Raw genomic sequence first — 13,875 nt, 5'->3', positions numbered from 1 at the left:
ATGTCTTCTTGTTACTAACAAGCGCTCTCCACCCCACTGTTGCATATTTATTGTCTAATGAATACACACTGGCCCATCAAGTGTTATTCCTATACTGGACTTAGCCAATCCCCTATTGCTGGGGATTGGTGCTTACAAAGTTCTATTCTTAAAATATTATGAGGAAAATCTTCATGTACATAGTTTTTTAAAATAATGGTTTTATCTCCTTAGCAAAGATCTTCGGAAGTGGAATGACTAAGCCAAAAGGTTAGATCACTTTCACGGCTCCATGTACAATGCTAAATTGCTTCCTAAAGAAGGTGGGGGGCACATTAGGGTATAATGCTACCAATCATGACATTTTGAGTTCCTACCCTTGCTTTGGATACTTGAAAAAAAAAAAATTCCTACTGATATGAATGAGGACCCTCACTGTAGATCTAATTTGTATTTCTTTTGATTACACAGTTTGACCATTTTCCCACAGTTATCAGTGTCATTTCCACTTTGGTGAGTTGGCCTATCATTTCAATGTACTGTAAACAACACTGCTGTCAGTTTGCATGAGGTTTTCAGAAAATATTAATCTTTTGTTTATAGCCTATATAACTAACAATTTTCTATATAACTTGCACTTTTTGCTAATGAAAAATACCACATCACTATCTTATAGAATGGACATGTGAGCCATTAGACAGTAAACTCATACATACACACAATATTTCTGCACTTCCCATTAACTATCTTCCCAAGAGCCTAAGGAGACTATGATAAAACCTACCACACTCTTCACTATCACAAAGGTAAGACTGCCGACTATTAAGCAAAGCTTTACCACCCACCATCCCTCTCATCCCTCTCCCCACCACATGCACACACAGTAATTTAGAGACTTCAGGAAATTACTGTGCATTCAGGAAATTACATGGATTCTTCCGAAAGTTATTTCTTTAGAAACCTCTAAGAATGTTTTACCCAGGAGAACTATTCTTGAGCTCATGATTAGGGGTTATGATTAAAATTGTATTTTAAGACCCATCATTTTTGTATTATCAATTTAAATTGCAACTTATTTGACAGCATGATAGGTCGATGTAGAAAAAGTATGATTAAAAAAAACTTAAACTCGGTCTTAATGTAAACATTCCTCAGAGGAAACCTGTAAAACACCACCGACACTGAATACTGTTTTTCCTCCAATCTAAGATTCTACCAGTTGTTAAGATCCATCTCAATTGCAGTTGTTAAAAGTGTGAAAACATAGGCAACTTAGAACAAATGAAATGCATTACTGAAGGCTAAAAGTGTTAAAAACTATGCTATCCAACTGTCGATAAATGATTTTTCCTTGTTAAAATATTAGAGGGAGAGGGAAGTGACCAAGAAAGCATCTGACAGAAGCAGCATATTTCAGAAAGCGATTAATATCACCATATTGGTTCCAATATCTTCCAAAGAAACAGGCGACGTCAGCAGTTTCTGGGCAGCTGCTGAGCACCAGTTTACTTAACGGTAACCACTGCACTTACTGACCTGCCCGAGCATCCCTACACTGGACAGTGTAGTAGTTTTATGGCTCATAATACAAACATTACAATCTTTACAATTACCATGTAAACTGATGACTTCATCTCTTTGAGTCCACACTTGCCACCGCAGTCAGGGAGTTCCTGCCAGCCAGCCCTGAGCTGGGCTGCCTCACCAGAGGGGACACAGCAGGCTCCTGCACCTGCCAGGCTCCGGCTCACCCACGCCTTGACCCTGCTTCCCTAGCTTCTGACAATCCTGGCTTCCCAACTTCCCAGCTCTGGTTTCCAACTGCTTCTGTACCTGCCTCTACCCTGGTTCTCAGTTTTGCCTTATTTTAATCCTCAATCAGTGGTACAGTGATCATGACTGAGAGGTGACACATAGGTAAGTACACCTGGCTTTATATATTTCTAAAGAGTACTTTACTCAGTTTCTTGGACTTTTAAGAACCTTTCTGGGTTGCAAGTTACCTTCATTTCATTTCACATTATGCAGTGTTACTGTTTTAACTCTTAAGTTTTATTACTTTAATACACTAAAACAACAACAACAAAAAAGGGTGAGAAAAAAGGTAGTATTCCAAAGAAGCTCACATAATGTCAACAATAAATCCTCTTCCTATATGCCATGCATTTGGAACTTACAGTCCTACTCTCTATCAATACTCATTTTTAAAACCTTGGACAACTCAATTTATACCTAAGAGAAGAATTCCTACACTACCTAACTCAGAACATGGTGAGAATCAAATGAAATGCAAGAGCAATCTATATACTACAGCCTATTTTAGACCCTTATCATTCCTCTGCATATAATCCTTCAATGGTTTCCCATTACAATGAGACTAAAATTCATATTTTTTTGTCAAGGCCCACTAGGCATACAAGGTCTTAATCCCCCATATTCCTCCTGGCATTCATTCACTCAGCTGCAGCCACCCATCTTTCTGTCCTTGGCACGCATCAAGCATATTCCCTTCTTAGGAACTGCACAGAAGCCTCTTCTCCCACAGCCTCACATGGCTCTCTTAGGACTGCTCATGGGTCGCTTAAGGAGAGAAGCTGTCTTTAACCACCCCTTGTAAAACTGTCCTCCTCCCCAGCCCATTACACCTTCATTTTCTTTCTTAGTGTTCTCACTACCTGATGTTATTCTTGTGTCGTCAGCCCCCAGGCACCTCTAGAAAGTAAGGACCTGAGTTAGGATACGGGTTTTGTCTTGTCTAACCACTGTTTGTCCTGCCTCTGGAATGGTGCCTAATAATCACGTTTCAGTGTACCCAAAACCAGTTAAGTTTCTCCCAATTTTCCCACATCATCTAAGATTTCTTCTAATGCTGTCTTTTGATGTGTCTGTCACCTAAGACCAGAGTTAATTTCAGATCTCTTAGAGTAGTAGTTTAGTGACTCAGAATCAAAGACACAAGACAGGTTACCAAGAACCACGAAAACCTAAAAGAGGAAATCTAATGTTCAGTGAAAAATCAATGGTAACTTTAATTTGGGAAAAGAACATTTAATGTTAAAATACCTTTAGTACACTCAAAATGGATTAGAGGCCTAAGTATAAGACTGGACACTATAAAACTCTTAGAGGAAAACATAGGAAGAACACTCTTTGACATAAATCACAGCAAGATCTTTTTTGATCCACCTCCTAGAGTAATGGAAATAAAAACAAAAATAAACAAGTGGGACCTAATGAAACTTCAAAGCTTTTGCACAGCAAAGGAAACCATAAACAAGACGAAAAGACAACCCTCAGAATGGGAGAAAATATTTGCAAATGAATCAACGGACAAAGGATTAATCTCCAAAATATATACACAGCTCATTCAGCTCAGTATCAAAGAAACAAACACCCCAATCCAAAAATGGGCAGAAGACCTAAATAGACATTTCTCCAAAGAAGACATACAGACGGCCACGAAGCACATGAAAAGATGCTCAACATCACTAATTATTAGAGAAATGCAAATCAAAACTACAATGAGGTATCACCTCACTCCTGTTAGAATGGGCATCATCAGAAAATCTACAAACAACAAATGCTGGAGAGGGTGTGGAGAGAAGGGAACCCTCTTGCACTGTTGGTGGGAATGTAAATTGATACAGCCACTATGGAGAACAATATGGAGGTTCCTTAAAAAACTAAAAATAGAATTACCATATGACCCAGCAATCCCACTACTGGGCATATACCCAGAGAAAACCGTAATTCAAAAAGACACATGCACCCGAATGTTCATTGCAGCACTATTTACAATAGCCAGGTCATGGAAGCAACCTAAATGCCCATCAACAGACGAATGGATAAAGAAGTTGTGGTACATATATACAATGGAATATTACTCAGCCATAAAAAGGAACGAAATTGAGTCATTTGTTGAGACGTGGATGGATCTAGAGACTGTCATACAGAGTGAAGTAAGTCAGAAAGAGAAAAACAAATATCGTATATTAATGCATGTATGTGGAACCTAGAAAAATGGTACAGATGAGCCAGTTTGCAGGGCAGAAGTTGAGACACAGATGTAGAGAATGGACATATGGACACCAAGTGGGGGAAACTGCGGTGAGGTGGGGATGGTGGTGTGCTGAATTGGGCGATTGGGATTGACATGTATACACTGACGTGTATAAAACTGATGCCTAATAAGAACCTGCAGTATAAAAAAACAAACAAAACAACTAATACTAAACTTTCATTGGGTTATTTGTATGGAAATATGTTAATATAAATGTTTCAGACATTACATGAAATTTCTAAAAATCTTATATTTGTATTTGTATGGAAATATGTATGGAAATATGTTAATATAAATGTTTCAGACATTAAAAAAAAATACCTTTACTACAAAATGACTCACCCTATGAATTTAATTAAGTCGTAAGACAAAGTGTACAATCAGAATGCTATAGGGAAGTATCAATACAATGCATCCGTTTTTATCTGTGTCCCCTGAATAAAGCATTAGAATGGGATTATAAAAGATGCTCAACCATAAAGGCTGGGTAAATGAATTATGCTCCAACCATTCGATGGCACAGTAAACAGTTGGTAAAAGGCAGGCTGTAGAGCTGTGCGCAGTTGCATGGAAATACATCACCCTGGAGCACTCTCTAGGTGTCAGCACAGTTCCAGGAGCTTCATGTCGTTACTTTTGTTTATAACAAAAAGTTACAAAGTGGCACATAAAGAACAATCCCATCTTTGTAAAATAAACACAGTGCTATGTTTATATGCATACAAAAGGTTCAGAAAGAATCAACACCAAAATATTAATAAAAATTCTGGATATTCTGAGTGTGAGTGAAGGACTTTTCTGTGTTTTCTAAATCTTTTACATCAAACGTTTATTAATACTGTCACCAAAAAAAGGAAAGATCTGTTGCTCAGAGGTTTTTCCACATCATATTGCCAATTCCTTCCCTACCCACTCTTCAGGGGGATGGGAGGTAGGGGTCACTTGAGAGAGCACCTTTCACCAGAAAATTAGCAAAGCTCCTAAGGTCAGAACATAAAGGCTGTATGAAAAGTTGATGAATAAACATAAAATCAGATAACAGGACCGTAGCATCTTATTTTCTATTATGACACTACCATCAGTTATATTAGATATGCTGTTAAAGACAAAGTAGTAAAAAATTCTTTTGAGTCTATCTGAAATCTATACTACGTTCTTAGGAGTTACTTTTTTGAGATGGCTTGAAGAAATCATGTTCTTCTCCAATGTTTCTGAAGAACAAGACAGAGCATCATTTATGTACGATTTTCTCTAAGTAACCAAATAATTCTTCCCTGTAGAAAAGCCAAAATGTTTTATATCTGAGTAGGTATTTCTCAGTTTCCAGGGAAACTGATACAAAATTGTCTGAAATAAAGACATTAAGAGCAAACTTCCAATGTGCCTGTACTTTATATTTGGTGTTCTGACCTTGTTTCTATGGAAACTTAATTAATAGGCAAATGCTGAAATTGAGGTTTCTCTTATCACTTTATTGAATGCCCCCCCAAAAAAGACAAATTGAAATGAAATTTTAACAATCATGTTAAACATAAAAAAGTAAATTCTGTACTCATGAACTCTATTTTTCCAGTTCCTGATTTAGCACTCCTTCCTTATCATACATAGTCATATGCTAAATGCTTAGTACCTTACCTGCCCGCTTACCAGCTTCCCCTAATGTCCCTCTGTCCAGGGCATTCTCGGCTTCAATTGGATTTCACCAGAACAAACTCTTTAAATTATATCAACGTGTTTACCTGACTGATAAATTTAGGCTATTTCATGACTTCTACTTTTATTCATATCCATTGCAATGTATGTACAGACAGAGAATGGAGAGGTAAATGTTGCTTCTGAGTTGTGTACAATAAACTGGAATGGCAATAATCAAAACTGGAGTATGCTGAGATAGGCCTAACTTATGGATAAATTATAAAATATAAGGTGCACTCTAAACAGTTTCTTAAGCATCCCAAGAACTGAATTTGGCATATCTACCACCTCCCAAGTCTGTCTCTTCTGTTCAGTAGCTGTGTTACACAGTCATTTCAGATCTCCAAGTCTTGGCTTCTTCATCGGCAACAGAGGGAGAATATATACGGGCCTTATTTGTAGATGGAAGGGCCAAGTGAAATACACAAGAAAATGCATTGTAAATCTGAAAAGAATTCTATAAAGGTCCAATTTTCGTCTCTCATCCTACACTAGCCAACTACTAACTGTTTTTAAAAATCATTTAGAGGCTTACCTTATACCAACAAGCAGAGCAGTTTTCACAAGTACTTACATGCTTTGTGTTTAAAGCTACAATTAATTCACATAATGTGTTCATTCTTTCACAATATCTAACTATTCTGAAAAGGGAGTACTTTCCACTTACAAAGCCACGTCCATCATAAGGGTGAATCCACAGGCTTAATTATTCTAACTTTTAAAGAAATTAAATAAACCCAACTAAAATTTAAATAGAAGAGCTGTAAGACATTTCGTCTATGAAATAATGAAATAATCTCTGGCATTTCAATGAAACAAATGGGCCAGTGGGGCTTTAACATCTTTATGATACAATGTTTTATACTTCCAAGAACAGTCTTTATTAAAGTGCCACTATGCTACCCAGAATTTTTTTTTTTAACCTAGAGCCATCCCTTTCCAAAATTCTAGAGGCAAAAATCAAACATTTCCTCTCTTCTCTCTCTCCTCTCCTCCCCGACAACACCCACCCCCAGCCACTTAGTCTTCAGAACTTTTACCTGAACATTCTTAAAGTTGAATAGTATTCTACTGGGCGGGGGGGGGGGGGGGGGGGCGGAGGAGGGAGCCATGGAGACATTTTTCTGCAGGATGGATGTGGTATGTTAACTCCCAAACCTTTATATCACAAATGACAATCTGAATTTGTTTTTTCTCCTTTGAAACTTCTGTCCAGCAGTCTCAGGAACCACCTCACCCCTCCCTTACAACAGGCAACGTGCAAAAGAAGTCGGTTAAGGCTGTGCAGCTGAAGACATACTTGTGTCAAAGTGGGAATTTAAAAGTAATCAGAACTCCATGGGGTCTCCTTTGGTAAAGAAAAAAAACCCAACAACTATTCTCTGCAGCCGTGGCAGTAACGTTTCACACCGTTCCCAGTTATTTTAAGCCCCTCTCCCACCATTTTCTTTCCTATCGTGTTCAAATTATAGTTAGAAGGGATAAAGTAGCTTCTATCAGGGCGACTGAAAACATTAAAATCCAAAGAATTTTAGTTAAGAACACCACACTGACTCTGTCCATCTCTATTTTGAATTTAAATGACAAATCCTCTAATGTTTGTCTTAATTGTCTCGAGTATCAACTACCTTAACGAACAGAAGTCTATCATCAGGCCCTTACCTAGTTCCTTCGCTTAGGTACCATCTGGATAGGGAGACGGGATGGATACGCCGAAGTTAGAGTATTTAAGTTTTCATTAAGAAAAGAGAGAATACACCAGAAAGTCTCTGCTAAGTCCCACGAGATGTTAAATAGAACCACGAACAGGAAGGGCTGCGGATTGGAGGGTCTCAGGCCGGGCTGGGAAATGGGAACGGGGGAAAGAATTGGGCATTCGGGTAGGGAAGAGGGAAGGAGACTGGCCGGACGCGACTGGTAAAGAATAAGGGGTGGGGACGCCAAGCAGAGCCAGCCTTCGTCCCTGGTGCCCAGCCCTGGGAGAGCCAACTCCGGGCAAGAAGGAACCCTAGGCGGCGTCTCCCTCCCGGGGGACCCTGGGGGCGGCGGAGGCCAGAGGTAAGCCCGAGAGCAGATGGCGCCTACCCCGCGAGGGGCGAGGCGCGCCAGCCGCTTCTTACCTTCGGGCATCTCCCGGTCGCTGATGTGCTGCAGGTGGTGGCCTTCGCCACCTGCGAAATCCAACTCGGCGGGTTCCACGGTAGCCGCCGCCGGAGCTACTGCCACTGCGTTCCCGGCCGCCGCCTTGTAGACCTCAGACTCACAGTCCGGCTCCGCTGACCCCCTGCGCCGGCCCAACTTGGGGCTGGCATTGGGGGACAGGCAACAAGACAGAGAGTTCCCCATGGGGCGCCTTCACTCCTCGCCGCCGCTGCCTCCACTCGTCCCCCGACTCCGCCGAGCTCAGAAGCCGCCCCCTCCCCCAACAATGGCGCGGCGGGCACTGGCAGCCCCGGGCTATGCCGGGACTGTGCCGCACATGCAGACGCGACTTCGCCCGCCGCTCTCCTGTCCGCCCAGCCGCCGGGCCCCGGGCAGGGGCGGCAGGGGCGGCCACACCCCCGCCGCTGCCGCCTCCCCGGAGCCAACTAGTCTGTGAGGGCTGTGACCAGACCGGCTTATTTAAAATGGGTGGGAACCAGACAAGCGCTGAGATGCGCAGCCACTGCAGGGAGAGAGCGCAGCCGGAACTCCTCCTCCTTCCGCCACCGCCTGCCCGACTGAAAGTAGCTAGCCCGGCTGGCCCTTGCCTACCGGAATGTGTCCTTCGGTCACCTGGTTACGACGGACCAATCACGACCAGAGTTCCCTCAGAGCGCAGGCATGTGACTCACAATGCCCCGCCCCCGCCCGCGGCTGCCCCGCCCCCCGAGCGGCGCGCCCCGGACTCTGGTTTCCATTCATCTCTCGCACTCCAAGCTTTCCGGTCCTGCGGGAAGCGCCGTGGGAGTTTGTTAATCGAAGCCATCCTGAGTCAGTGGGCTCTGTAGAAAGCCCCTAGTCCTAAAATGCCAGTTCAGTTAGCAACTCGGTTTCACCGGGTCGACAGTTGACTCATTTGATGTATTGCTCAACGAACTTAGTTTCACCCCAATTTTTGACCGTTTTTTATAACTGAATGCTCCTCCGATCTTGCCTTCCAAAGAGTGTTAGTTTCCGCCTACAGTTTAACCATAGCAACCCCCGGGGCCCTGGTCCTACTCTCAATAAAGAGCTGTGGCTGTGTCTTGAATGAGACTCGAGGACACGTCACCCCTCCACTTCCTCATCAGTAAATTAGGTACCGAACTCCTCCCTACCACCTCTGAGGCGCTGGGATTCAGCAACTCGCTTTTCTCGCCTGTCTCTCTCTTCCACGGCAGGAGTTTCCAGGTTTCCCTACTTTAGCCAACAACAACGCATAAAGCACGATTTTCTCATACAAACTTGAGAGTCACAAAGTGAAGTACCACGGTCTTGATTTGATGAAGATGATAACGATAGTTAACATTTGGCAAACACTATGCGCCCGCCCCCGTTCCAAGTGAGGTACTCATTTAACCCTCGGGAACAAAATCCTCAGAAACCTTCATTTTACAGATTTTACAGAAGCTAAGTAACATTCCCAAGGTCACATGATTGCTCAGGGGTGTGGCCAGGATTTGATCCCTGATTGTGTGGATCCCCAAAGGCACCTTATTGTGATCATCAGAAAATAAAGGTAGAAGTCAAATTTGGTTGGAAGTGGCATAGTGTATCAGGATTTTCTTTTTTTAAGGAGGAACAATTTTTTGATGTGGATTTTAAAATACTTTCCCTTCATGCAACATTGATTAGTCCCTCCTACATGCCAGGCACCCGTGTGTGAAAAATAGTCCTGCCCTCAGTGACCTCAGGCACGGTGAGAAAACAAAGGCTTAGAAAGCCCAATAGTCTGAGGTCACACTGCTGCAAAGTACTTAAACCTGAAATTCAAACCTAGATCTATTAACCCCAAGTAGATGCTGGGGTAAAGAGCTTGGTTTTCTTCCCAGAAACCTGAGAGCCATTGAATGTTGTGAAGTTAAGGAGTCACTATCAGGTGGTTTGTAGTGAGGTCACGCTTGAGAATAAGTAGGACTGATGGAAGCAACAAAACCCATTAAGAGACTTTATATTCATCTAAGAGAGGAGTGAGGGTTCAAACTAAAGGCAGTGGCAGAGATTGGAGTGGAGGGAAAGGATCTGAGGTCATTTGGGAGGTAGAATAGAAGTGCTCAGTGACTAGATATGGAGCAGGAAGGGGAAAAGAGAAGCAAAAATGGCTGCTAGGGTTCTGGCTTAGGGAACTATGTAGAGTGTGGTTACTTTTTCTTAGATAGTGCAGGAAAAGGAAGAGGTTTGGGAAGGAAGATCATTTTGGGTTCTCTTAAGCGGAACACGGAAATGGAGCTCTCTGGTTGAAAGTAAGCCTCTGCAGGCTAAGTCCATTTTGTGATATCCCAACTTATGTTTTCAAAAATAACACATTAAATCAATTTAAAAATGTGATTGGGGAAATTCCCTAATGTTGATAGCTAAGAATATCACATTTTTCATGGGGCAACTTGGAATCTATGGTTTTAGTAAATGAGGCATCCTATGTAAAATAAAACTGGTAAATGAGAGCTCTACCCACCACCAGAGCCTCCCATCAAGCCTCTTAGATAGCCTCAACCACCAGAGGGCAGACAACAGAAGCAAGAAAAACTACAATCCTGCAGCCTGTGGACCAAAAACCACAGTTACAGAAAGACAGAGAAGATGAAAAGGCAGAGGGCTATGTACCAGATGAAGGAACAAGAAAAAACCCCAGAAAAACAACTAAATGAAGTGGAGATAGGCAACCTTCCAGAAAAAGAATTCAGAATAATGATAGTGAAGATGATCCAGGACCTCGGAATAAGAATGGAGGCAAAGATTGAGAAGATGCAAGAAATGATTAACAAAGACCTAGAAGAATTAAAGAACAAACAAACAGAGATGACCAATACAATAACTGAAATGAAAACTACACTACAAGGAATCAATAGCAGAATAACTGAGGCAGAAGAACGCATAAGTGACCTGGAAGACAGAATGGTGGAATTCACTGCTGCGGAACAGACTAAAGAAAAAAGAATGAAAAGAAATGAAGACAGCTTAAGAGACCTCTGGGACAACATTAAACGCAACAACATTCGCATTATAGGGGTCCCAGAAGGAAAAGAGAGAGAGAAAGGACCAGAGAAAATATTTGAAGAGATTATAGTCGAAAACTTCCCTAACATGGGAAAGGAAATAGCCACCCAATTCCAGGAAGCGCAGAGAGTCCCATACAGAATAAACCCAAGGAGAAACACGCCGAGACACATAGTAATCAAAGTGGCAAAAATTAAAGACAAAGAAAAATTACTGAAAGCAGCAAGGGAAAAACGACAAATAACATACAAGGGAACTCCCATAAGGTTAACAGCTGATTTCTCAGCAGAAACTCTGCAAGCCAGAAGGGAGTGGCATGATATACTTAAAGTGATGAAAGGGAAGAACCTACAACCAAGATTACTCTACCCGGCAAGGATCTCATTTAGATTTGATGGAGAAATCAAAAGCTTTACAGACAAGCAAAAGCTAAGAGAATTCAGCACCACCAAACCAGCTCTACAACAAATGCTAAAGGAACTTCTCTAAGTGGGAAACACAAGAGAAGAAAAGGACCTACAAAAACAAACCCAAAACAATTAAGAAAATGGTCATAGGAACATACATATCGATAATTACCTTAAACGTGAATGGATTAAATGCCCCAACCAAAAGACATAGACTGGCTGAATGGATACAAAAACAAGACCCATATATATATGCTGTCTACAAGAGACCCACTTCAGACCTAGGGACACACACAGACTGAAAGTGAGGGGATGGAAAAAGATATTCCATGCAAATGGAATTCAAAAGAAAGCTGGAGTAGCTATACTCATATCAGATAAAATAGACTTTAAAATAAAGAATGTTACAAGAGACAAGGAAGGACACTACATAATGATCCAGGGATCAATCCAAGAAGAAGATATAACAATTATAAATATATATGCACCCAACATAGGAGCACCTCAATACATAAGGCAACTGCTAACAGCTATAAAAGAGGAAATCGACAGTAACACAATAATAGTGGGGGACTTTAACACCTCACTTACACCAATGGACAGATCATCCAAAATGAAAATAAATAAGGAAACAGAAGCTTTAAATGACACAATAGACCAGATAGATTTAATTGATATATATAGGACATTCCATCCAAAAACAGCAGATTACACGTTCTTCTCAAGTGCGCACGGAACATTCTCCAGGATAGATCACATCTTGGGTCACAAATCAAGCCTCAGTAAATTTAAGAAAATTGAAATCATATCAAGCATCTTTTCTGACCACAACGCTATGAGATTAGAAATGAATTACAGGGAAAAAAACATAAAAAAGACAAACACATGGAGGCTAAACAATACGTTACTAAATAACCAAGAGATCACTGAAGAAATCAAACAGGAAATAAAAAAATACCTAGAGACAAATGACAATGAAAACACGACGACCCAAAACCTATGGGATGCAGCAAAAGCGGTTCTAAGAGGGAAGTTTATAGCTATACAAGCCTACCTAAAGAAACAAGAAAAATCTCAAGTAAACAATCTAACCTTACACCTAAAGAAACTAGAGAAAGAAGAACAAACAAAACCCAAAGTTAGCAGAAGGAAAGAAATCATAAAGATCAGAGCAGAAATAAATGAAATAGAAACAAAGAAAACAATAGCAAAGATCAATAAAACTAAAAGTTGGTTCTTGGAGAAGATAAACAAAATTGATAAGCCATTAGCCAGACTCATCAAGAAAAAGAGGGAGAGGACTCAAATCAATAAAATCAGAAATGAAAAAGGAGAAGTTACAACAGACACTGCAGAAATACAAAACATCCTAAGAGACTACTACAGGCAACTTTATGCCAATAAAATGGACAACCTGGAAGAAATGGACAAATTCTTAGAAAGGTATAACCTTCCAAGACTGAATCAGGAAGAAACAGAAAATATGAACAGACCAATCACAAGTAATGAAATTGAAACTGTGATTAAAAATCGTCCAACAAACAAAAGTCCAGGACCAGATGGCTTCACAGGTGAATTCTATCAAACATTTAGAGAAGAGCTAACACCCATCCTTCTCAAACTCTTCCAAAAAATTGCAGAGGAAGGAACACTCCCAAACTCATTCTATGAGGCCACCATCACCCTGATACCAAAACCAGACAAAGACACTACAAAAAAAGAAAATTACAGACCAATATCACTGATGAATATAGATGCAAAAATCCTCAACAAACTACTAGCAAACAGAATCCAACAACACATTAAAAGGATCATACACCACGATCAAGTGGGACTTATCCCAGGGATGCAAGGATTCTTCAATATACGCAAATCAGTCAATGTGATACACCATATTAACAAATTGAAGAATAAAAACCATATGATCATCTCAATAGATGCAGAAAAAGCTTTTGACAAAATTCAACACCCATTTATGATAAAAACTCTCCAGAAAGTGGGCATAGAGGGAACCTACCTCAACATAATAAAGGCCATATATGAAAAACCCACAGCAAACATCATTCTCAATGGTGAAAAGCTGGAAGCATTTCCTCTAAGATCAGGAACGAGACAAGGATGTCCACTCTCACCACTATTATTCAACATAGTTCTGGAAGTCCTAGCCGCGGCAATCAGAGAAGAAAAAGAAATAAAAGGAATACAAATTGGAAAAGAAGAAATAAAACTGTCACTGTTTGCGGATGACATGATACTATACATAGAGAATCCTAAAACTGCCACCAGAAAACTGCTAGAGCTAATCAATGAATTTGGTAAAGTTGCAGGATACAAAATTAATGCACAGAAATCTCTTGCATTCCTATACACTAACAATGAAAGATCAGAAAGAGAAATTAAGGAAACAATCCCATTCACCATTGCAACAAAAAGAGTAAAATACCTAGGAATAAACCTACCTAGGGAGACAAAAGACCTGTACTCACAAAACTATAAGACACTGATGAAAGAAATCAAAGATGACACAAACAGATGGAGAGATATACCATGTTCTTG

General features: G+C 40.7%; 2 protein-coding genes across 7 annotated transcripts in view; both read right to left on the bottom strand.

The window, feature by feature from the left end:
* LOC130707523 (cyclin-Y-like protein 1) overlaps positions 1 to 13,875 on the bottom strand; it is a 101,995-nt gene that overhangs the window by 27,305 nt on the left and 60,815 nt on the right. For 2 of the 6 annotated variants that reach the window (XM_057542483.1, XM_057542485.1), the window contains exon 1: positions 7,855 to 8,546. The exons of 3 other annotated variants lie outside the window; for them this stretch is intronic. In XM_057542483.1, coding sequence (XP_057398466.1) covers positions 7,855 to 8,080 — 226 coding nt within the window. In that variant the 5' untranslated portion in view covers positions 8,081 to 8,546. Of the gene's footprint in view, positions 1 to 7,854; positions 8,547 to 13,875 lie in introns of those variants that run through there. One more of the 6 variants, XM_057542490.1, reaches the window with a different exon arrangement.
* LOC130707517 (ATP-dependent RNA helicase DDX24-like) overlaps positions 1 to 13,875 on the bottom strand; it is a 39,249-nt gene that overhangs the window by 6,691 nt on the left and 18,683 nt on the right. The window lies entirely within an intron of this gene.

This window comes from Balaenoptera acutorostrata, chromosome 3 (genome assembly GCF_949987535.1).
Source record: "Balaenoptera acutorostrata chromosome 3, mBalAcu1.1, whole genome shotgun sequence".
Lineage (NCBI taxonomy): Eukaryota > Metazoa > Chordata > Mammalia > Artiodactyla > Balaenopteridae > Balaenoptera > Balaenoptera acutorostrata.
The sequence above is the reverse complement of the archived record's forward strand: the minus strand, read 5'-3'. Positions and strand labels throughout refer to the sequence as shown.